Consider the following 23118-nt stretch of genomic DNA (forward strand, 5'->3'; position numbering starts at 1 on the left):
GGACAGCAAGCATGGCCCAGGAGGTTGGGTGGGATCCTGCATCCCACAGGATAGCCCTGGGCACCCAAAAATGCCCTTTGCAGGAGCCAGGCACCCTGTGCCTGCCCAACCACCCAGCTGTGTTCCACTCCAAAAGCACCAACTCTGGTTTTATATCATTGCCAGCTTCCAAGGGAATACAGTGCGTGATACAGATAGAGCTGTAAGGATAAAAACAGGGTTTGGCTTCAGGTATCAACTGGGGATGAACCTCAAGGGCTCCACACACAGGGCCATGGAGGCACAGGCAATGTGCACCTGTAACATGTGGCACAGACGATTTGTGGGCAAGCCCTGATGAGAAGGGAGAGCAGGGCAGGGCCAGAGCCAGTGGGGACACATGGGGACCACCCAGCTCTTTTGCCACCATCTCCACTTGATGGAGGGAACATGCTCCAGCACTGGCAGTGCTGCGTGAGGTCAGGAAAGACAAATTCAAAGATATTTAATAAACAAATGGAGAAACATCAAGAAAAGCAAAATGAGAAGTAGATGAACACAGGCCAGAGTCAGATACGACTTCCACACCATCCTGGATGAACTACAGCTGAAACCAGGGCTGTTTAGGGCCCCCATTATTTGCCTTCTATTTGTTCTGAGCCACAAGCTCTGGTGTAACACATTTGAGCTCCTTTCTGAAACTACAAAGGCTACAAACCCACTTTTTCCTGTGACTCCTTCAGGGTCTGTGTCCTTCCCCTGTGCTCAAACACCAGAAACGCTCTTTCAGCCTTGAGGAGAGAAAACTGAGAGGATTCCTCATCGTCTGCCAGTGTCTGCAGGGAGGGTGCCAAGAAGGTGAGCCAGGCTCTACGCAGTGCTGCCAAGCAAGAGGACAAGTGACAATGGGCACCAAGTGATGCACAGGAGGATCCACCTGAAAATGAGGAAAAACTTTCCTGTGCAGTGACTGCACACAGGAACAGCTTGCCCAGAGGGCTGTGGAGTCTTCCTCACTGGAAACATTCCAGAAATGTCTGAACACAGCCCTGCACCATGTGCTGCTCTGGGATCACAGAATGGTTTTGGTTGGAAGGGCATTTTGAAGAACACCCAGTTCCAACCCTGGCCATGTGAAGGAACACCTTCCATTAGACCAGGAGCCCCTTCCAGCCTGGCTTTGGACACTTCCAGGGGTGGGGCAGCCACTTTCCCTGGGCAACCTATGGCTGTGGCTGTGATTTAGCGGCTGTTTCTGTGTTTGTTTGTGTCCCCATGTCGCTCTCTGTGTTTGTTGGTGTCCCCGTGTCGCCGTGTCCGTACCAGGCCCGTCCCGCCGCTCTCCGCCAGGGGCCGCCCATCTCCTCTGACCGCCGGGATCCTCCGCGCCGCCAGGGGGCGCCTCGCGGCGGAAGCACGGGGCCGCTTCCGCCGGTCGCGGCTGAGTCACTGGGCCGCGCCGCCTCCCGCTGCCCAGCGCTGCCCGTCCTGCCGAGCCCCGGCCCCGCGGCCCCCGTCCCGCCGCCGCCATGCCGCTGGAGAACCTGGAGGAGGAGGGGCTGCCCAAGAACCCCGACCTCCGCATCGCGCAGCTCCGCTTCCTGCTCAGCCTGCGGCCCCGCGCGCCCGACCCCGCCGCGCGCGACGAGCTGATGGCGGCGGTGCGGCTGCACAGTGAGTGGGGCTCGGGGGAGGCTCTGTGTGTGTGTGGGTCTGTCTGTCTGTCGGCCGGCCCCGGCTCCCACCGTGTGTCCGTGTGACCGCCCGTGCCCATCGGTCCGGTTGAGTACACGTTCCCCCTCAGTTCGGCATCGCTGTGACTCCCCCGGGGCAGCCCGAGGGCCCCGTCCCCAGTCCGAGCGCTCTTCCATCCTGCTGGGACTGCCAGAGCTGGAGCTGAGCTCCGCGGGCTGCTGTGCTCACAGCGGGATAGAGAGAATCACAGAACGTCCTGAGCTGGAAGGGACCCCCAAGGATCATCAAAGTCCAGCTCTTGGTCCCGCACAGGATGCTCCGCTCTGCCTGAGGGCATTGTCCAAGGGCTCCATGAGCTCTGCCCTGGGGAGCCTGTTCAGTGCCCAACCATTCTTTGGGGCAAGAACCTTCTCCTGATATCCACCTGAAACCTCCCCTGACACAGCTCCATGCTGTTTATTCAGCTCCTGTCAGGGGTTTCCAGAGAGCAGAGATCAGCTCCTGACCCTCCACTTGGTCTCATGAGGAAGTTTTAGACAACTTTGAGATCTCCCCTCAGTCTCCTCTGGGCTGAACACACCAAATTCCCTCAGCTTCTCCTTGTACACCCCTCCCAGACCCTTCATCATCTTCATCATCTTCATGTCCCTCCTTTGGATGCCTTTTAACAGTTTAATGTCTTTCTGGTATTGTGGTGCCCAAAACTGCCCCAGAACTAGAAGTGAGGCCACCCCAGCGCAAGGTACAGAAAGTGCAGATGAGGTCAGTGAAAGGAAGGCTTGCAGAAGCAGGGGCTGTGCTGTGTCTGGGTTCAGCAGGTACCTGGTCACAGAAGGGACATCTCTGGTGTTGACAGTCCTGTTGTCCTTTTAGGAACAAACACTCTCTCGTTGCAGCAGTGAACAGCAGAACCCTTCCTGCCTCTCTTTCAGACATGGCTCCATACTATGAAGCGCTGTGCAAGTCTCTGGAGTGGCAGATGGACACAGATCTGCTGAACAAAATGAAGAAAGCCAATGAGGAGGAGCTGAAACGTCTTGACAATGAATTAGAGGATGCAGAAAAGATCTTGGGGGAGAGCGAAATCCGGGATGCAATGATGGCCAAGGCTGAGTACCTGTGCAGGATTGGGGACAAGGTTGGTGACAGCAGAGGCTTTATGGACTCCTAGAAAACAGTGCATGGGAACCCTGCTAGCTGGGCAGGTCCCAGTGAGCACTGGGGGACTTGCAGAGCATTTTCTTTATGGCACAGGTCACACGTGGCTGGCAGAAAGGGGAAGGTCTTACTGAAATATAAATTATCTAGAAACAAAACAGTCCTTGAAAGAAATTTTTTTTCTTGACAATGAGAAAAGTTTGCAGACACCATTATTTACTTTCCTTACACTTTTAGACTTTTCCAAGCTATTTAGATTGTGCAGCTGAATTTCAAGTTACAGAGTAGATTTTCATAGTCTTTAGCTTTAAAAGATATGTGAGGAACAGCTTTTCTAACTTGATTTAAACTTGGATACATTAAGATTATTCAGAATGCATAATGTCAAAATTACAACTACCAGTGGGAGACAACACATGTTCTTACAACAGGTATTTTGTGAATGTTCTGGTTGCTTTTAACATTCTTACAGCAGCAAATTGTGTTTTGCCAGGAGGGAGCTCTGACTGCATTCCGCAAGACTTATGACAAAACTGTGGCCTTGGGACATCGCCTGGATATCGTGTTCTATCTGCTCAGGATTGGCTTGTTTTACATGGACAATGACCTCATCACTAGGAACATTGAAAAGGCAAAAAGGTACTGCTGGGGTTATTTGAGTGCAGTAAAGCATTTTGGAAACAAGCTGTAAAAAAAGAAATGGAAGAGAAATACTTTTTTGTCCAGAAATGACTGGGACTGGTTTGAGAGAGAATCAGTGATGGGTGGGTGTTACTTTGTTTTAGAGCACTTCTTGCTCCTGGATTTTTTAATGGGGCCAAGGGAAAGGTTAAGATTTTGTGGTGTCTGTTTTCTAGCAGCTGGCTCAATTTGTTTTTGCAGCCCAGCTCCCACTCCCTCTTGGGGTGTGGCTGCTCCCAGTGGCACCCAGCTGGCTGTGTAAAGAGGGAGCTTTTCCTTTTGGAGCAAGAGTGGCATGGTGTATTTTGGTGCCACTGGTTGCTTCACTGGTCTCTGTGCTCCCAGTTCCTGTAGAAAGCTGTGGTTCCATTCTCTCTGCTGCTGCCATGAGACACCAAGGCAGAGGAGGTTTCCACTTCTCTTGTTCCTTGGGCAGGGATAGTTTGTGTTGCCTTCTCAGCAGTTTTGTCTCATCCCTGCCCTTCTTACAGCCACACCAGCTTTGTGCAATCCTTAAAAAGAGGCAACCTGAATCTTTTTTTCTATGCTGCAGCTTTGATTTTAGCAGCAAAGGCAGTGGAAATCTGTTGCCACAGTCCAGGCTGACAGTAATATTTACCTATACGTCCACAGAGACTGTTGTCACAGCTGAAGAGGCTGTAAACTTTTCCTTTCAGCTGAAACTTGCACTGTGGAAAAGCCTCTGGCCTCTCCTGTCCCAAGGAAGCCACTTTCCAACACCAACTGTACAAAACCTGGGCTGTTTCAGCAAGCTCTAACATAAACCAAGTTATCACCTCTCTAATCTCATGGTATCAGTTGATTTGTACGTGTTTCATATAACTTATTACATGACACATTTACATGAGTAAATATTCTTTGTTCTATTTTAAGTCTAATAGAAGAAGGAGGAGACTGGGACAGAAGAAACCGTCTCAAGGTGTACCAGGGCCTTTACTGTGTAGCCATTCGGGACTTCAAACAAGCAGCAGAGCTGTTCCTTGATACAGTTTCCACATTTACCTCCTATGAACTGATGGATTACAAAACCTTTGTAACATACACTGTCTATGTCAGCATGATTGCCCTGGACAGGCCTGACCTGAGGGAGAAGGTAAGGGGAGCATGTGGAGCACTGCTGCAAGCTGACAGAGCCTTAACCTGTTCATCTGAAGGGGCTGGTGGTTAAAGATGTGTGTTTGTTTCAGGTGATTAAAGGAGCAGAGATCCTGGAAGCCTTGCACAGTTTGCCAGCTGTACGGCAGTACCTGTTCTCTCTCTATGAATGTCGTTATGCAGCCTTTTTCCAGTCCCTAGGTAAGGCTGGGTTCTGTCCCTCAGCACTGTTTCAGATCCTACACAACTTTTGTGGAGAAGTTACAGTCTAAAACTAGAGCTATGTGCAGAAAAAACAAACTATAGACATTTTTGACCTAAAATTTTCTGCTTTGATTTTTCAAACAAAGAAAGACAAATTTCTCATCCAATGAGCCTTGTGAAAGGCCACATCTGATTAGGTGAAAAAGCACTTTGAAAATGGCTTTGAAACACCATCTTACCTGAAGAGCCAGATCAGGAAAGATTTGGAAACTTTCTGTGTAAAAGGGTGACACCAAAGAAAAGCTCTTCAGAAAACCCTCATTCTTGCCAGTTCTTAGACTGCTTGTTTTTCTTCTGTGAGAGAATACAAGAAAATGAGATATTTAGAAAAATAAAGGAAGAGCCCTTGATTTTGTGGAAAACTAGGCCTGATGTTAAAGGGCAGCATCTTCCTATTGCCAGCCTCATCCCAATGAGAACCGATGCTGTGAAGGAAAAAAAATCACTTCAGTGCCTGGAAATCCTTGCAACTAATTTAATAGCTAGTAGCAGAAAATTAATGTTGTGTCCTTATACAGGTGTGGGTAACAATGTTTCCTGAAGGAGTTACATACCAAGTCTGCTTGTTACTCAGCTCTGCGGGCGGCAGGTCCTGCTCTTGCCTTCAGAGAGGTGGTCTCTCCCCATGAAAGAAGGATGCTGTGCATTTTTACAGGCTCCCATTAGCTCTGCCACAACATTGTTTGCATGTTCTTACACTCCTGATTGCAGAACTGATACAGATTACATGAGTTTACTTCTTTTAGTGCAGAATCCCTTTCATATCCTGAGGAATGCAAGAAAACAACATAGTTATGGTCACACTTAATAACTGGTGCCATGTCTTTCGTTTATATAACTGATATGTGACATTTCTTAGAAGTTATTGACTTATTTTATTTATTTTGCTTCTTTCTTTCTCTTCTCAGCTGTTGTAGAGCAGGAGATGAAGAAAGACTGGCTGTTTGCACCCCACTACCGATACTACGTGCGGGAAATGCGGATCCACGCCTACAGCCAGCTCCTCGAGTCCTACCGCTCCCTGACGCTAGGGTACATGGCAGAGGCCTTTGGAGTCAGTGTAGAATTCATAGATCAGTAAGTTCTTGGCCTTTCCCAGTTCACAGACATCTCCCTTTATACCCTTTAAATATTTATGGTGATCTCATTGTGAGGAAAAATCTTTGTTCGCTTGTATTCTAAATATGCCAAGTTACGTTTCTATGGAAGAGTGTGAGAAGCTGCTATTTTATATTAATTGTAATAATAATTTTTTTTATATTGCTGTATTTATTGACCTCCACATGCTATGGAACTTTAGATTTTAGACAGCTTCATTCACAGTTATGCAAAATCTGAGCTGTTCCAGCTTTGGGGATCTGCACATTTTTGTACTCTGCCAGTCTCCTTCTCTCATTTTGCTTGGTTTCTGTTATGTGGACAGGACCTGATGTTTTTCACTTAAATTAAGCATACTCTGCAGTTCCAATTTGAAATTATTTTCTAGAATAAAACCAGCAGATTTAGATCATGATAAGAACTAAGTGGTGAGTGAAGTAAGAAACTGACTTTTACTCTGTGTACATGAAGCACATTATTTTCAAATGTCTTCCAAAGAGTTATTCTTGTTTCAGAGAGGTTTCAGATTTTCTAACATAGAAAACTTACAGAAATATTAAAGTGCTTGAATTATTCAGAAATTAGTAAGTGTTTCAAGAGAAACCAAATACCATTTAACTCAAAAGTAATTTTCTTAAAGTCATTCTATGCTTATGTTTCCTGTAATTTATAATGATTTGTAACTTACCTTACTGTTGAGCATAGGAATATTTTCCTCTACCATCAGTGCTGTAGACCACCAGTTGATTAAAAAAACCAATAATAATAAAATTTTAAAAAGCATTAAAAAAATTAAATATTATTGAGATACTTTTCTAATTAATTGACTGGCATGAAGATATTTACCTCAGGATAAATTCCAAATAGCCGCTCTGCATTACTGCTGCCTTTGGATTTGAAGAGTAGTTGATACAAAGCTCAGTGATAAGTTTCACTAACTCAAGTACAACACTTTGGCCTGAGGAGAAAAAACTAAGAGGTTTTGTGTTCAGGTCACTAAAATGATTGTTTTTGTGTGGAATGTCCAAGCCTTAATAAGATGAGGATGCATAAGATACCGGATGAAGATCCATAGGCTGTTGCTTCAGAAATAGAGTGTGGTATAACAGCAGTTTCAGTGCTCTTAGGTCTACAAGGCCCTGGTGAAATTAACTTTTTTTAGAATTTAACTAACTTTTTTTCTTTATTTAGGGAGCTTTCAAGATTTATTGCAGCTGGGCGATTGCACTGCAAAATAGACAAAGTAAATGAGATTGTAGAAACAAACAGGTATGTAACAATTCCTGGAGGTTGTTTTTAACAGACCAGTTGAATTCTATATATTTTGATGACATTTACTACAGAAATGTTTAATGCTTTGGTATAAATCATATTCTCAGTTCTAACCCCCTGTTTTTTCCCCCATGATTCCTAGGCCTGATAGCAAGAATTGGCAGTACCAAGAAACCATCAAGAAAGGAGATTTGCTGCTAAACAGAATTCAGAAACTTTCCCGAGTAATTAATATGTAATTTTTTTAATGCAAGGGAATGCAAAATTTAGATGTTTAAAACATTTTGGAAGTAACCTATAAATATATTGCATAACTTGGTATACTGTAGGGAAAAAAATAACTAGCAAGAAAGGTAGTGTTTTTACTTTCCACTTCATTATGTACACACTGTTCTGTTCTGGTGTATGGAACCCAGTTCATTTATTAAATGTATGATACCGTTGGTGATCTCTTGTAATAGACTTTGTTCCTTTCCTTGCCTGTATATCAGTGTTCCATGTTGAACAGCAAAGCAGGCTCACTGCCTGTGAACACAGAGAGCTCATGGCCACTTCATGCTTGCTCTTTTAAGACTTTCATATTGGAATCAGAGGTGAAAACAATCAGTTGCATAGTATTAACATGATCAAAAGTTTTAGTGAAGAGTGCACCCTGTCCAGACAGGAGGGAGTCTTGCAATGAAGGGATTACAGCTTAAGGCAGAAGGAATAAGGATGCAAGTGATTGGGGTGAAGCAATGATACAGCCACAGAAACTGCAGGGCTAAAACTTTGGGAACAACTGGAACAGAAGTAGCCTCTCTCTTTAAACTACTTTTTTGCAAGCTGTTGAAAAGGAAGCCAGTATGTGAGCAAAGCATTACATTTGTAATTCCTGCCTGAGTTAGATCTGCAGATGTCAGTGATGGTGGGAGCTGTGGAAGGGCCTGCTGCAGTCTGGCAGAGCTGATCAGGTACTGCAGGGGTCACAGTTCCTTTCCTCCCAGCTGCTGGGGAATGAATGTGTCACTAGGCTGCTGCCATGCTGATGACACATGGTTGCTGCCTCCAGCAGCAGCTGCTGACCCTGCTGGCCTGCCTTGAGAGGCTTTCTCCCTCCTCCCAAAGAAGTCCTGTGAGTGAGTTCTGTGAGCTTTTGATGCCACTGCATTTGGAACATTTACAGCCTGTGTGCATTGCAGTTTCAGTGCTGGAAGGAACCCCAGCAGGTAGGTGTACCAAAGAGCAATCCTAGCATTTGGAAGCTACTGTGCCACAGACAGGACTTGGAATTTCCCCTGCCCAGCCCTCCCATTGCAAGGTCACAGAGGTCTCCTGTCCTGGAAGGGACCACTTCTATTTTCTGATGAACTCTTCTGAAACACAAAATACAACCCCATGATTCTGGGGTACTTTCACTACTTACTGGAAGCTGTTTTGGTTGTTTCCCCCTCCAAGAAGCAGCTATTTAGCCAGAGTTTAAAGATTTGCATTTCAGATAGTACCAATTAGAAAAAAATTATCATCTTTCTTCAGAGTTATAAACAAGAACTCTAGTTTACCATGTGTTCAGCTCTGAGTCTGTTTCCTGTGTTCACACAGATACCATTTCCTATTAAGTTTTAATTGATAAAACCCAATATTCAGACTTTTCAGACCTGCAATAAGCTCTCTTGTTTTTCTGTTCCTTGCCAGATAAGTAGAGCTAGCTAGGAAGGCTTTAATCAGTCTGACTTTTGGGAATATCTCCACCTTCCATAGGTGCAGGTGTGAAGCCTGTCAGAAAACCATACTGTCTTCATGCCTTCACTGACTTGAGGAATTTCTATTTAGTGCATAAATTTACCTTTCCAGCATATTTATACATGAAGTGACCTTAATTAACTGCATCAAAGTTTCCATTCAGCATATGTATTGCTATATATTTCTTTAATTGTAAATTAAAGGGAATAGAAACCTACTCAAGAAAAATCAGGCTAAAAGAGGCTTCATGTGTTCCAGAGAAATCCTGCTGCTCTCTTAGTGTAGGTAAGAGCAGCAGAAAAAAATGAAAATCCCTACTCTGTGTGGAAAAAAAAAGCATTGCTAAAGAGTTTTAGTGTTTTAAGATACTTGCAGAGCTATCAACCATTTTATCTTAACTGTGGCCATCATCCTGTGGGAGCCAAGCACTTCAGAATCTGATGTTCTCTGCTCAGGTGGGTGAAAAATAACGTTCCAAGCAGAAGTACACAATCCTACTACAGCAAAGACCCCAACTTGCCTGCACATTTCCTGGTGCCAGCCTACATCCTGTAAAAGAGGATCCAGGGAGAGCCTGGAGATCTTCTGGACAAAGATTTTTGTGCCACAGCCTGGTAGGAAAGAGTCACAGCAATTTTAGCTGAACCTTTTAAGGCTCTGTGCAGCAGTTCAGCCTGTAAGCCATGCCAAATAGTGGTGGGATAAAATAGTGGTGGAATAAAGGTGAAAGGCAGCACCTCCTGAATCCCACAGCTGGAGGCACACAGTTTAGCCAGCATGGCTGTTCACATTGTTCTCCTGAAAAAAAAAAAAAGGAATCTGATGCACAAGTTTTCCAAAGAGTAAGTAAATGCTGAGGGGTCCTGGGTGGTCAGACCTTGTGCTGATCAAGGGCATAATTTTGTCTATTCTGTTGTTTTAAAATGCCTTCTTCCATCTCTATGTCAAATCAGAAGCATTAGAATTTCTACTTCCTGAAGTAATTTCAAGTTGATTTTTACTATCCCGTGATCATGTTAGTTTTATATTCTGTTTATCTGATCTCATAATTTCCCTTTATTTAACTCTGATTGTGAGCAGCACTCCAGACACAGGCCTTCATGCCTTGCTTTTGACACCTTTCCATGGATTTATAGTCCACATGCCAAAGTTGTACATTCTCTCTTGTAATTTAAGCTTGGGCAGTTCCTTGAGCTAATGCCATTCTCCAATTTCGCTTTGCAAGGCTGACTTGACCCTCTCTACAAGATAGCCAGAACCAGACAGAGATTTCAAGCCTCAGCTTGAACTTCTCTCTGCAATTCATTCCCTGCATTAATGGTGGGAGAGCAGGTAGGCAGGGCAGGAGATGGGGTGGTTTAGGATTTGTTAGTAAAGCTCTGATAAAAAGCAGTGGAAATGTCATTTCTGTGCAGTTTCTGGCTCACCTGCCAACACCTGGTGCTTCTCTTGCTGAACACCGGGCTCCAGAGCTCAAGGTCCAGCCTTGCAGGCCAGGGACAGGGCACTGGCTTTAGGAAAAGTCACCTGTCGTGAACAGGAAAGGACTCAGGTGAAGGGAGGGACCTAAACTGCAAAATGGATAACAAAAAGCTCTCAGCATTGTCAGAGACCACCAAACCCAGGCAGCAACACAGTCCCTGCTGATGCTGAAAAAAACGTTTTTGTATCAATTTGGGCACAAATATCAACACCAGCTATTTCTCATAGGCTTGGACAAAGCTATTTAACTGCATTTCTCAAGCTGTTTTTCCTCCTTAGCAATAAAGTTTCAATCCACATTAGTTTGAACAAGTTCCTTAAAGGTTTTTGAAGTTTGTTGGGTCAGCAAAACCCCAGGCATATGCCACTTTTCCATGACAAAGCTCCCATGCTGCTTGTTAGGAACGAATCCAGCGGCTAACACAGCTCTGAGCCAACGCACTGAAAAAAGCATCCAGTCAAAAAAAAAAGTCCCACGGTGGATCCTACAAGCCACATGCGTTTGATTATTTGTTGCAGCAGAACGTGATAATAATGCACCAGCAGGAATTTGCATTTAAAAAAGCCAGGGCAAGCCCTGCTCTGGGTTGTGTTGGTAGTCGGTGTAAACAAGGCGCCCACGGAGCGGCGCTCCGGCCTTCGCAGAGCCCGAGGGCAGCCGGCCAACCCCGCACCCCGATCCGAGCTGCGAGCACAGCCAGGGACTGGCTGCAGCCTTTGAGCCCAGCGCTGCTCCGCCAGGGAGAGCCGAACAACCTCGGGCTCCCGGGACACAGCTCCCCAGCTTTGATACCAAATGCAAAGGGCACTGACAAGATGTACAGATACACAAACCCTACACACAGGGAACCTCTGACCCTGGGCTTTCATTGCATTGCATGCATTGGCAGTTTCCTACATCACCAAGTTACTGTCCCCAATATAAACTGGAGTATTTTCCTATGAGGCAGTCACTGATGGAGGGAAGCTTTTCCACCCGGTTCAGGGACATCTGTGCTTACTGAGTTCCACTTCAGCACCTGGTCAGAACCATTTTTCATCACTAACTCCTTCAGTGAGTGGAGTCACCAGGAGAGAGAAGCCAAGGAGCAGCTCTGCTCTGCCCCAGGGTCAGGGCTCCCTGCACTGCACTGCACCAAATGCAGCAAAGAAGGGGAGAGGGAGAACACTCCAATTCCACAGAGCCCCGAGAGCTCAGGGTTACATAGGGTGAATGCACTTTTCCCTTCCTTAACCTTGTCAGTTTTAGAGGACACTGAACCCCATATGAAATGCAGTAAAATGCAGAGTTATTCCTTCAGCGTTGGAGCAGAGTCACGAACCTGCCTGAACACGATGCCAAGCTCAGGGCTCTGCACTCCCACGCGCTCCGGGCTGTGGTCACTGCTACAGCTCTGCAGAACCAGCTGCAGCCCCAGCAGCTCGTGCAGGATGGCACAGGTGGTAAAAACTGATACTGGGAAGGAAAAGGATTTGCAAGAAGGCAAGACAAAAAAAGAAATTGAAATACTTAGTAGCACAAAGTAAACATGGAATTACTAGAGGTGCTTATTATAAAAAGATAAAGCAGAACTTGCCTGTTGTCTGAACCCTGTTGGTACCTTGCAGCATTTATTCTAAATATTAAGAAAAGCTTGTTTTAAGAGGGGAAAAAAACCAAAACAAAATAGAGACAGAATAAAGGAAGCTTTGCCACAGATGTCACTCTGAAGTCCTGTCCCAGTAACAAGAGCTTTACTGGTTTTACAAACTGCTCCGAAATCGCCCACAACACACGAGTCCCGAGTCACATGCAGAGAAAAGCTCTGCAGGAGTGCTTAACCTGCTGAATCCACACACTGGAACTTCAAACTGTGAAAACACAGAAGACACTTTTAGGAGGAAAAAAATCCAGGAAACACGACAACTCAACATAACCACATCTGGGGCTGTAGAGGCTGCTGCTCATTATTCTGATTAGAAAATAATATGAAGTGTGAACCTTAAGTAACAGAAGGTCCTTTGCACAGAAGGAAAATGCTGCAGAGGTGACACAGGCACTGCTCAAAGCCAGGTACCAGCCCCCTGTAGGACGGGAAGCTCTGAACCTACCGGGCTGACTCACGATGCTGAGGGACAGTGAGAGAATTTGACCACATCCAATTCTCTGAAATTAGTTCACATAGGCACCAATACAGATAATGTTTTCCTTTAATAGCGAAGGATTTTATAATGAAGCAGAAACATATAATATATTCCATGCAACCAACCTCATTTATTGAAAAGTCCTAATTTTATTGCCTTGTTTAGTAACATGTTTGTTCAACAAACTAATCTTTTTCATGAAGCAAAGCACAACTTTTTCTTATAAATAGTATAAATTATTTTATTTACAGAAACTTGTTACAAAACAAATAGACTATATATTTATTTTTCTTTTAAATATCCAAAGTAATTTTTCTATCCCATGACATTTGTTCATGTACTATACAGCAGCCAACACAGAGTTCAGCTGATCAGATGCTCTTGATTATGTATACAAATTATCAAACTATTCACACATTTTACACAGGAGATTGCTTTTAGAACCAGGCTCAACACCGAGCAAGATGCTTCCAAGGCCTACATTCACATTGACATTATGTAGTGCTCATTTCAAAATTATCTTTAAAACATAAAATATCTCGCACAAAAGGTAAAAATGATTATTTTCTGCTGAACAGTGAAACATTTAAGAATCTTTCTAAGCCCAATTCCCTCCTCCAGGACAGAATGAGTAAAAGACGAGAGATTCCTTGGCAAGAGAACTCTTACAGGAAGACAACTGCCTTAGAAATGTCATTTGGAAATCACATCTTTATTTTTTCATGGTTTAAGAGGTACTTACTAGGGTTTTTTTCTTTGTATTGGAATACCAACAATTTGGAACATTTTCTAAATTATTTGACTAATGAATATTGCTCCCCCCCTCCCCAAAATGAGTTAAATAAACTGCTGGTTAAAACCATATTTCAAACTCTTGGCATTATACTAAATATGAGTTATCAATGGGATTGTTCCAACAGAAGGTATTCAAATTAAAAGATTTTACAAAAGCTACCAGTATAATTTGCTTTCTTTTATCAACCCATCTCATTAATTTCAGATATATAGATATATGCATGTGTGTGTGTATATATACACACACACACATATATATTATATATAGGTGGAAAAAGCAAGCTCCAAAATTTCAACTGAACATTCAAGTCTTTTAAGGAGAAGCTGTCTAAACAGTCCAAGCTTAAAACTAGTTATATCAGGCACTTTCAGTTTTTCCGTTAGTTTGAAACCACATGAGACCCACACGGATGCGCACGCACACACACGCACACGAACACTAAAAAAAGAGAAGCAGTGTGTCACTTAGCTATGGATCTGCTGGGAGTCAGGCAACTGAGAAGCAATCAATGCCACACCAACCACGAGGGCTCCGGGCTCGGCATCCTCGGCGTGGATCCACCCACTCCCAGGACAGGGAAAAGGGACACAGCTTTCACAAAACGGAGGCATCCCTTACATTGCAAAGTAGGCATGTTAACTATTGGCTTGGCAGTGAACCACTTCAAATTATAAAAAGGTATTTGCTTTTTTTTTTTTAATTAATTAATAAATAAATACTAGATGATCTCAATTGTACCAAAACTGGATATAAGAAAAAAAGACCTGTGCAAAAATACATATTTAAATATGTACAATCAATTAACAAAATATGTCTTCTGAAATAGGGATACTTCAATATTTATAATAGAACAAGAAATTCCAAAATAAAGATACAAAAGTATGTTTTTTTTCTTGTATAATTCTTTGTTCATCATTGCAGCAATTTTTTAGGTTAAGAAAACTGCAGGAGTCATAACGAGAAGTTGGAAAGACTATAAAAACTGTATCTCTTAAATTAATACCAAAATCTGTCTAGAAACAACCCAGCCACTGCAAATTCAATTTTGCAAGGAAAATTAATTTTAAGCTTCCTTAATTATTTACAGTAAGAACTATGTGACAATAAAAGCTTCAGGAACAATGTTCTGCTTACAACCAAGATCTAAAACATAATATTTAGAGCAGGTCTAGGGCAGGCAGAATTTATGCTCGGATTCTTTGCTCCAGTGGCTCAAGCCCACATGGTGCAGGTGGCTGCACCCACTGGCTCTGGAGGAGCAGCCATCAGGAATTCACTTTGTACACATCTGCATGCTACTGAAGGAGCACAAATTTGCCATTTTGCTTTCAGATCAACAGAACCTTAAAAACCAGAGGACAGTTCAATCACAAACTTGTCAAATTTCTGTTTCCTTTTCCTTTGTTTCTACCAAGAGTCAAATTGCACTTGTGACTGATGCTATCCTGAAGTGGAAGCTCTGCCCCAGGGACTTTCATCAGAGCATGGATTTCTCTCCAAACGTGCAGGATTTAATACACTTGGATTTCTTTTTGAAGCAATTCACTTTGGTTCCTTTTACATTAAACCAATTGCAGTTCTAACAATCCTTTCAACAGGGCATCCTATTAAATACGAATCCTTTTGTTCCTGAAAAGTTGTCTACTGGTTTCTTTTTAAAGTTTGCATAATAAGAGTCTCTAGTACATTGCTTTCTCAGTGAGATCTTTTGTATCAATTCAAAGCTAAAGTGTCTGCATAGAGGCTTCTTGTTGTTTTGCTGTATAACAATGATTTCATAGGAAGTTCAGGAGAAACTGAAAGCATTGTTAGGTAAACAACTAAGCAACTGCTACTCAGAGTGGCTTTGGATTCCCTGATGTACTTACTACTTGCCACCACAACGGGGAGAAGGCTGGGCTACGTGAACAGCTGGACAGGCTCAGATTGTCTCTTCTCAGCAATAGCTGATGCCCCTTTAAGGCAGAAAATAAAAATCTTCTTCGTTAGGATTTCATCTTCCTTTGCTTTGCCCCCTTAATAAAAGTTTAGTCAGTTTTGAGCCTTTACCTGATGTTTAAAAACGTAACAAAAACATCCAGATGAGTCAAACCATAATACAATGAGCCCTTTGGCGGAATTCATTTTTGAGGTGTTTTGAAGCAAGACAAAATACTTCATAAAAATTGGCTGGGTTATATAAAACTGTAAAGCCTCCCATGCTCATAAAGCCTGGGTGGGTCTGGGATGACTGTGATGCACAAACCAGTGCTTCACAGTGAATTCTGCTGTCAAATTGGCATTTATTCCAGAATTTTGACTAAAAAACCCAAACTTACTGAGTGGTAGAAGACATCACACATCAACAATTTTGTTACACAAACAAGGCAGAAAGAAACTGACTTTTATGGTTGTTAAAAAATATTTAAATATTTTAAAAACTCATTTTTAAAAGGGCTAATTTTATCTGCTGGAAGAGGAAGACAAATCCAGCCTAATTTCATCAATACAGTTTTTCTTTTAAAAAAAACAAAGGCCTGTGGTATACAGTATAGGTCAATAAATAGGTTCTTTGGGCATAGAGTTTTAGAGGTTATTTGCCTTTGTCTGTTTGATATTTTTTGGAATTTTTAAAGAACAAAATTAACTTTTCTTCCACAATAAAATCTCATTCAAAAGAATAGAAAATAGGTTTTTTATCACACAAATACGGCATTTTTATACTTGTTTTCTGAGCAGTGGCCTCAAACAAGTTTTTCTGGTTTTGTTGGGTTTGTTTTGTTTTAAACTCCTGATAGCTTCTTATCCCAAATTACCTGCAAAAGGCTGGGCAAAACAGACTATTTTTTGAATTGTGCTATTTTTTATATTCCATTAAAGGAACATTGCTATAAAAACACTAAAGCCATATTCCCTTCTTGAGGGCTTCTTTCCATTGTGCCTCACACATTTTTCCCCTTGTCACGGGGTCCTCTCCATTGAGGGTGTCTGTCTGGTTAGCTATCACCTACAAAAGACACCATCAGTATAAAAATAAGTCCACAGTAATGTTTATTTCCCCCCAGAAAACATTCCTTTGCCCAGCCAAACTATGTCAAATAGTGGCAAGATGATGTACTCCTGTAAGGAAAATCTCACAGATTTGTAGCAAACAGTCCAGACCACTGTTAACACTGATAAGAGCAATTATGTGGCTGAACTTCATCCAGTGTCCATTTCTAGTATATTCACTGCTACAGACATGGCTTCAGGGAAATTCCTTGTTTAAGTGACAGTCCAGTAGATTTCCACACCTGAGGACCATGGGAAGTTGGGAAAACTCAAGGCATCTTGGAGTCCAGAAATCCAGATGGAGGTTTTGCTTGTAGTGAAAACTGTCCAGTTTGTTTCTCACCTTGGTGCCTTCAGCTATCAGGGACGGGCCTTTGGCTTGGGGGCAAGAAAAGAGAGAACCATCAGTGCAGGCACTGAAAACAAACTTATTTTGTGGCTAACAAGAGCAAATTTGGGGGAAAATCTCAGGCACAAAGCAACCTTGATAACCTGAGGTTGGTCTGTCTGAGACTTGAAAATCCTCAGCTAAACCTCTTCGAATTTGTAATGGTTTTAAGCATGCTTTCCTTCTTAGTTCACACAAATCATATTGCTTTTTTACTTATATTGCATAGTTGAAATAGTAATTATTACATAAGTCCAAAAATAAATTCAGCCATATGAAGGCTTTTTTTCTTAAGTAAACACACAAAAAGGTGAAAATCTTCCTCTGTGGCTGAAACTGAAAATTAAGAAACCACTCTCAAAAAGTTCTTACTGACCTCCTGGCTCTCCAGCTACAGTGATTTCAGTTTTTAGCAGCAGAGAAAACAAAGTTTCTTGGATTTTTAATCCTGAATGCACTACTTTTCCAGCGAGATTTGTTTCAAAAAAAAATCAAAACCCCAAACTAATTTTTAAAATGAGATCTTACATACTCATGAGATCTGCTTCCTTTATAGCATATCTATTTGCCTTACCAACTAAAAAGGTTTATTATCTGATTTATTACATTTAATCTCATTATTACTAAGAAGTTAGTCAATGACATCTTGGGATAATAGGCTTATTTTATCACAGTATCACAGTTCTGTTATCAGCATCATTATGTTCTACTTTGTAGAATATTTATTCCTGACAAAGAAACAAGGAGTCAGGCTGAGACACATAGCTCAGTTCCATGGCAGGCTGGCAAGATTATTTTTTAAAATTATGGTTTAAAAATAAGAGGAATGAATTTTATCTGAAAGCAATTCACAGGCAACAGCATCTAAGGAATTTGAAATATCCCATATAAAGTTTATTTCCTAAAGTATAGCTTTTTTATTCAGAACATTTATAAATATCTTGAATAAATGTACCATAAAAACACTGAAAATGAGTACTGGACAAAAAGAAGAACTACCTTTTACTCGAGCAGGATCTGCAACTGGCTATCTATTTAATATTAAAGAGAAGACATGAATTATAAGCATGTGAGGAGGCATTTCATGCTGGCTTAGTTTGAGACAAGACTTCCTACCTGATGAAACAGAGAATTGTTCATCAGTCCTTGCGTCCCTGGGATTGCACCAGTGTGTTTTGCATGAACATTGTTCACCGATGTCAATTTGGCAACTTTGTTTGATTTGCTGCTGCTGCTGTTGATGCTGCTTGAACCAGGTGAGCACTTTCTTTTCTTTCCTATTAATTTGTCAAGGGAAGTATGTGAATGTGAAAAACTGCTGTGTGAATTTACAGTCAGCTCACTAGACTGATGAACAAAGGGCCCTAAGGAGAGCGTGGAGTCGCTGCTGTTCATCATCACACTCATTCTCTTGATGGACTCTGCAGGGCTCCCGCTCGGAGGACCCCTCCCTGATTGGTCATGTTTGAGGCTAACAGAGTTAGCTTTGCTAGTCATACAGTTGAGGCCAACGCTGTGGGACGAAGCTGTCACTGAGGGATGATAGGAGGTCCCAGAGTTTCCAGAGTTAACCACACAGTTTTTTCTAAAGGACTCTGTGGAATGAGAAGGTGCGAGCAGTGCGGAACTGTTTTTACGCTTCTTTCCTGAGCCGCCGCTGCTACTGACGCTGCCGGTGCTGTTACAGGTGCCGCTGCCAGCAGGAGATTCCTTAGGTTTAAAAGATTTGCTGGATTTCATTTTCTGAGGTTTGCTGGCCATAGGTGAAGGAACAGAGGAAAGCACTGTAGGTGTTGAAGGGGAAGAAGACACTTGTCTTGATTGCATACTGCAGACGGGATCCACGGCACCCAGAGCAGCGGGGTTGGCGCTGAGCGTCGTCCCGTGGGATGGCACCGATTTGCTGCTCAGGGACACGCAGGAAGGAGACACCAACGCTGGCGATGACATAACCGTGGTGGGCAAGAGGAACCCTGCTGCACTGACCCCGTGCTGAGAGGCAGGCAGCAGGTTTGTCCGATGTGGGGCACGGACTGATGCTGTGGTACTGGATGCTGGAGGAATTTTCCTGCAGGTGAATAGAAAAAGAAAACTAAAACCTCACATAGCCACCATTCTTCAGACTAATACCCATATATACTAATAATGCTACCTGAAAATGGTTGTATCTTAGGGTTGATTAATGCCTCTGATTATATTAAACTGATAGTTAATTGTTGCAAAAAATATAAAGCACAAACCATCAACCTTCAGTTGGAACACAAGATTACTTTCTCTAACTAGAATCACAAGGGTTATATACTTCTACAAACACCAAGAAGAATAAGAACTCTTTCATTTCTACTCACTTCCACATCTGTGAATTCAGATGCTTCTCCAACATGAAGTCAAGTGCACATCGAATATGGTTCCACCGCTTGTCAAAGACGTAATAACCTCTTCCAATTTGCTGACTACCAAATGTGCAAAACTGAAAAGACATGATTTTTATTGGTGTTTTCTGCTTTCAGTGACAACTCTCTGAATAACAATTTGTTTATGATAAATATGATTTTAGATGTTTAAGTAGAGGATCAAAACATAAATTAGAGCTTTTATGTCTGTGGCCCAACAACTATTTAAAATTTTTGGCCTTGGTATATTGAGAATTTTCTTGTCTTCTGATGCACCCATACTTAATAGAAGAAGTCAAATTTAACTTTAATCAAATCCTTTGATTAAACAGAGAAGGTTAGCAGTATGTCTGTTTATGTATAAACATTATACACACAGACACATATTTATATAACATCTGCTTCTGAGGACCTACCAGCTATCAGCTAGAAGTCTGTTTCTGAAAAAAATATAATTTGACATCCAGGACAATAAATTTGCTTTTAGTTATACTAACTAACTTTTGTCAAAATTTAAATATTAAAATACCTTACTGCTATCTTTAACATGATGTTGGTAACTTGAGTAAAAAATGTATGTGGGTGTGGACAGGGGAGTCCAATAAGAAAATTGCACCAAAAAGACACTGTTTACTTATTCCAAAACCACAGCCCTTTAGAGCAGCTAGCAATTTCATCTTTAGTATGCTGGCATTTTGTTTTCTTTTAGACTGGGGAAGTGAGCTATGAACACATTTTTTTAGCATGTTTATTTTGTAACTAGTTAAACCTTCACTGCCTACTAGGCCACAAAATAATTTTCTCAAAATATAGGGAGGGGAAAAATAAAAAAGAAAAAAAAAAAGAAAAAAAGTATCACACACCTCACAGAAAACCACCCCTAAAACCCCAAAGTAACTTGTTTACACAATTAGAGCCAGAGACAAACTGAGGTTAACTTTGCAAACGTACAGCGGCTGGTTGAGGATGATGACCTGAATAATGACAATCCAGTTTTTCAACAGGCTCTTCTTTTTCATCACATTCTCCCTCATCACTGGATAACCGAGATGCTGGCTCAGCTGCAGGCAAGGGAGGGTGTGGGGACTCGTGGACAGAAGGAGACTCACTGGGGGCATTTCCACTGTGCTGGGCTGGACAGCCTGGAGGCCTGGCAAGGCAAGCAGTAACCAGGTGTTATTGAACCCAGTCCAGTTAAAAATTCCACCCTTTAAGTGCTTATTATTACTGAAAGAAACCTAAATTAAGAGATCCCTGGTGTTGTCCACCTTGTAACCTGCCAAGGGCAAGCACAGAGTATGGTGGTACCCCTGGAAAAGCAGCATTGCCCAACTGTTGCCCAACCACTTCCACTGATTGCAAGTCAGCTTTTACTACTCCAAACAGTAGTTTTACTACTCCCTCCTGACCAGGAGTTACCCTCAGCAGGTAACTGCTAATTGCAGACAGGCACCAGGCCTGCAGCAAACACACTGCCCCATCCAACAGATCAATATCACTCCCTTATCAAGCTCCCAGTGTTCATTTCATACCACTGCATCTGCAGATTTTCCTTACCTTGGAAGACTGGGGGGGTGAGGTTTGGGTTTATTAGGTAATAAAGGCTTTGATTCTGTAAGAGTAACTCCATGAGAATTTTGGTGCAGCTCCTGGGAAGTTTTAGTAGGTGAGGGATGTGGTTCCCTGAGAGGGGGCATCTGCTGATGATGATCCGAATGTCGAAGAAGTTCCTTTTCCCTGGTTTTGCTTTTGTGCTCAGCTAACAACACATCAAATCGTTTTCTTCGACCCTGTACAGCCCTCCGCTGGGTTAAGGAATGTGTCTGCAGAACCAGGAATAAATCATTAATCCCAGGCTATGACATTTGTGCAAGTCAAACACTCAAAACATGTGTAGAGAGCTCCAAAACAGAGAAAATCATCACAATCCTGGTTTAGTAAACAAATGGAAATATGACTTAGAAAACAAACTTTAAAATTGCTTGGTGGATGATTATATCCTTGTCTGATACAGAACAACTAGCCCAGCAATTTGGTAAAAGGCATCTTTCAAATTTCTTTTTAAAAACCAAACTGCCAAATTTTTAATAAGGTTAAGACTAGAACCAAAAACCGTTTTTTACATTGATATTTCAACTGCCAACTCCTGCAAAATCAAGAAGAGAAAATATTTACTTCCACTTAAAAAAATATTCAACAAAATAATGTTTAAAATCAGACTTCTAATGGGAGACCTGAAAAATATTTAGAAAAGTACTGTGCTGCCTCCTATAAACTAATATATTCCTTGAAAACTAATGTAATCAAATAGATATTGAGGAATTCAAAATATCCAGCAGAATCCAGAGTCAGGGAGGACTCAAAGTTGAGTGTCCTGAACACTACAGACAGTAAGATGTGTATGTGTATAAATGGCACCAATTCTAAGTAAGGTGAAGTAAATGGAAGCTATTTTTCTGAATTGTTAAATTCAGAGGTGTTCCATATACACACAATACCTTTTTAATATGGCACAAAGGATTTGATTTGGTTCTTTTTAGTAGGTAAAAATTTTTGTCACATAATTCAGACACAAATAGCAATTCCAAAAGTCATTTTATGAGTAGTATATTCTAAAGAATTCCTGAGAAATGTTTTTACTCTTTCTTTTTCACTTTTGATTTGCCTATATCTCTTGTAAAACCTTGCAGCTTTTCCCTCCTCTATTAGCAAAACAATTTCCTCCCCTCTGTAATTCCAAAAGGGCAATGTGTTCAAGTTCAGTTCCTCTGGCTCATTAGTGCCAGCTTCATGTACCTTTGTTCTGTAGGCGGTTTATTTACCAGACCTTTCCCAAACTGAGGGTAGAGCTGCTTTGCAGGAAAGGACTGAAATCTTTCACAAGTGCAGGAGATCTGGATTCTTGGTTCTTTGGGAGCAAGTGACAGCCCTGTGTCCCCCCAGGGTTTTGGAGCCAGAGGATCCATTTTGTCAGACTGAAAGTTTTTATGATTATTTAATTTAGAGTTTGACCTCTAGGTGTGCTCCATGGCTCTTTCAGGAGCTGGCTGCAGCAGTACAACCAGCAGCATTAGCATTTACACAAATTCCTACCAAGAACCTGCTGCAGACTGCTGGGGGGGAGAGGAAAGAGTGTGAGAAGGGAAGAGCTTGAATGATTTAAATCCTGCATTAGGAATATTTTCAATGCTTATGAGGAATTTTAAAATTCATGATCTACAACTGGAAGGTTACCCCAAAAAAGAGGAACACACTGCCCCTGCTACCTACATGTGGAGAGACAGTTTGCTCCATGTCAACACCCATGTTTGAAGGGTTTATACAAAAATACAAATCTCCAGGTTACTTTGAGAAATGCTTTCTGAATAAATAATTAACTGAACTTCAAAACCAATTTCTTTTTGGTTCTGAGCAACATGTTTTGAGAGGTACCACTTACAGTGGTAATTACTAACAGCAAAATATGCAGTTCTCTGTTTTTTATCATGTTTCCCAAGAATTTGAATAAAAGCTTCAGATAATCATATCCTGATTCAGATATCCTACCTTGCATGTTAAAGACCTAGTACAAGGTTTCCTGGTTTCCACATCAATGACACCACAGTATATATCAGGATCAAATTCTCTCTCTGTCAAAGACACAGTATTGAAAAGTTAGCAAAAGACATTTTCAAATACTAAGGTTTAGTTTCATCATAAAATTAATCATATTGGAAACTTCACAAATATGACACAGTACATATAAAAATGCACAATAAAAGTATACAAATGAATTTTTCTACACTCTCAGCAAGCTTATGGGGTGCTGAAATACAGATCTTAAGTCCACAAACACCTGTAAGTGTCCTCAAAGGAGGATTTGATGCTCCCTGTTAGGAGTAGAGATCACCATTATGGATTGTGGCAAACAAATGGTGGAT

At 42.0% G+C, this 23118-nt stretch overlaps 2 protein-coding genes across 4 annotated transcripts in view; one reads left to right on the forward strand and one right to left on the reverse strand.

Moving 5' to 3' along the window:
• Positions 1–1407: 1407 nt before the first annotated feature.
• On the forward strand, positions 1408–7711 carry PSMD6 (proteasome 26S subunit, non-ATPase 6). The gene is made up of 8 exons (XM_064723850.1): positions 1408–1653; positions 2607–2812; positions 3326–3471; positions 4408–4627; positions 4722–4830; positions 5802–5970; positions 7183–7260; positions 7406–7711. Exons 1-8 carry the CDS (start codon positions 1509–1511, stop codon positions 7500–7502), a joined length of 1170 nt encoding a protein of 389 aa, XP_064579920.1. The 5' UTR covers positions 1408–1508; the 3' UTR covers positions 7503–7711.
• A 4990-nt stretch (positions 7712–12701) lies between these two features.
• Positions 12702–23118, reverse strand: part of ATXN7 (ataxin 7) — an 86708-nt gene continuing 76291 nt past the window's right edge. For all 3 annotated transcript variants that reach the window (XM_064723771.1, XM_064723770.1, XM_064723772.1), the window contains 6 exons: positions 22745–22827; positions 20756–21021; positions 20150–20348; positions 19154–19275; positions 17922–18873; positions 12702–16795 (listed from right to left, as the gene is read on the reverse strand). In XM_064723771.1, coding sequence (XP_064579841.1) covers positions 16778–16795; positions 17922–18873; positions 19154–19275; positions 20150–20348; positions 20756–21021; positions 22745–22827 — 1640 coding nt within the window. In that variant the 3' untranslated portion in view covers positions 12702–16777. The remainder of the gene's footprint in view (positions 16796–17921; positions 18874–19153; positions 19276–20149; positions 20349–20755; positions 21022–22744; positions 22828–23118) is intronic.

The sequence above is a fragment of the Zonotrichia leucophrys genome, chromosome 12 (genome assembly GCF_028769735.1).
Source record: "Zonotrichia leucophrys gambelii isolate GWCS_2022_RI chromosome 12, RI_Zleu_2.0, whole genome shotgun sequence".
NCBI classification, from domain to species: domain Eukaryota; kingdom Metazoa; phylum Chordata; class Aves; order Passeriformes; family Passerellidae; genus Zonotrichia; species Zonotrichia leucophrys.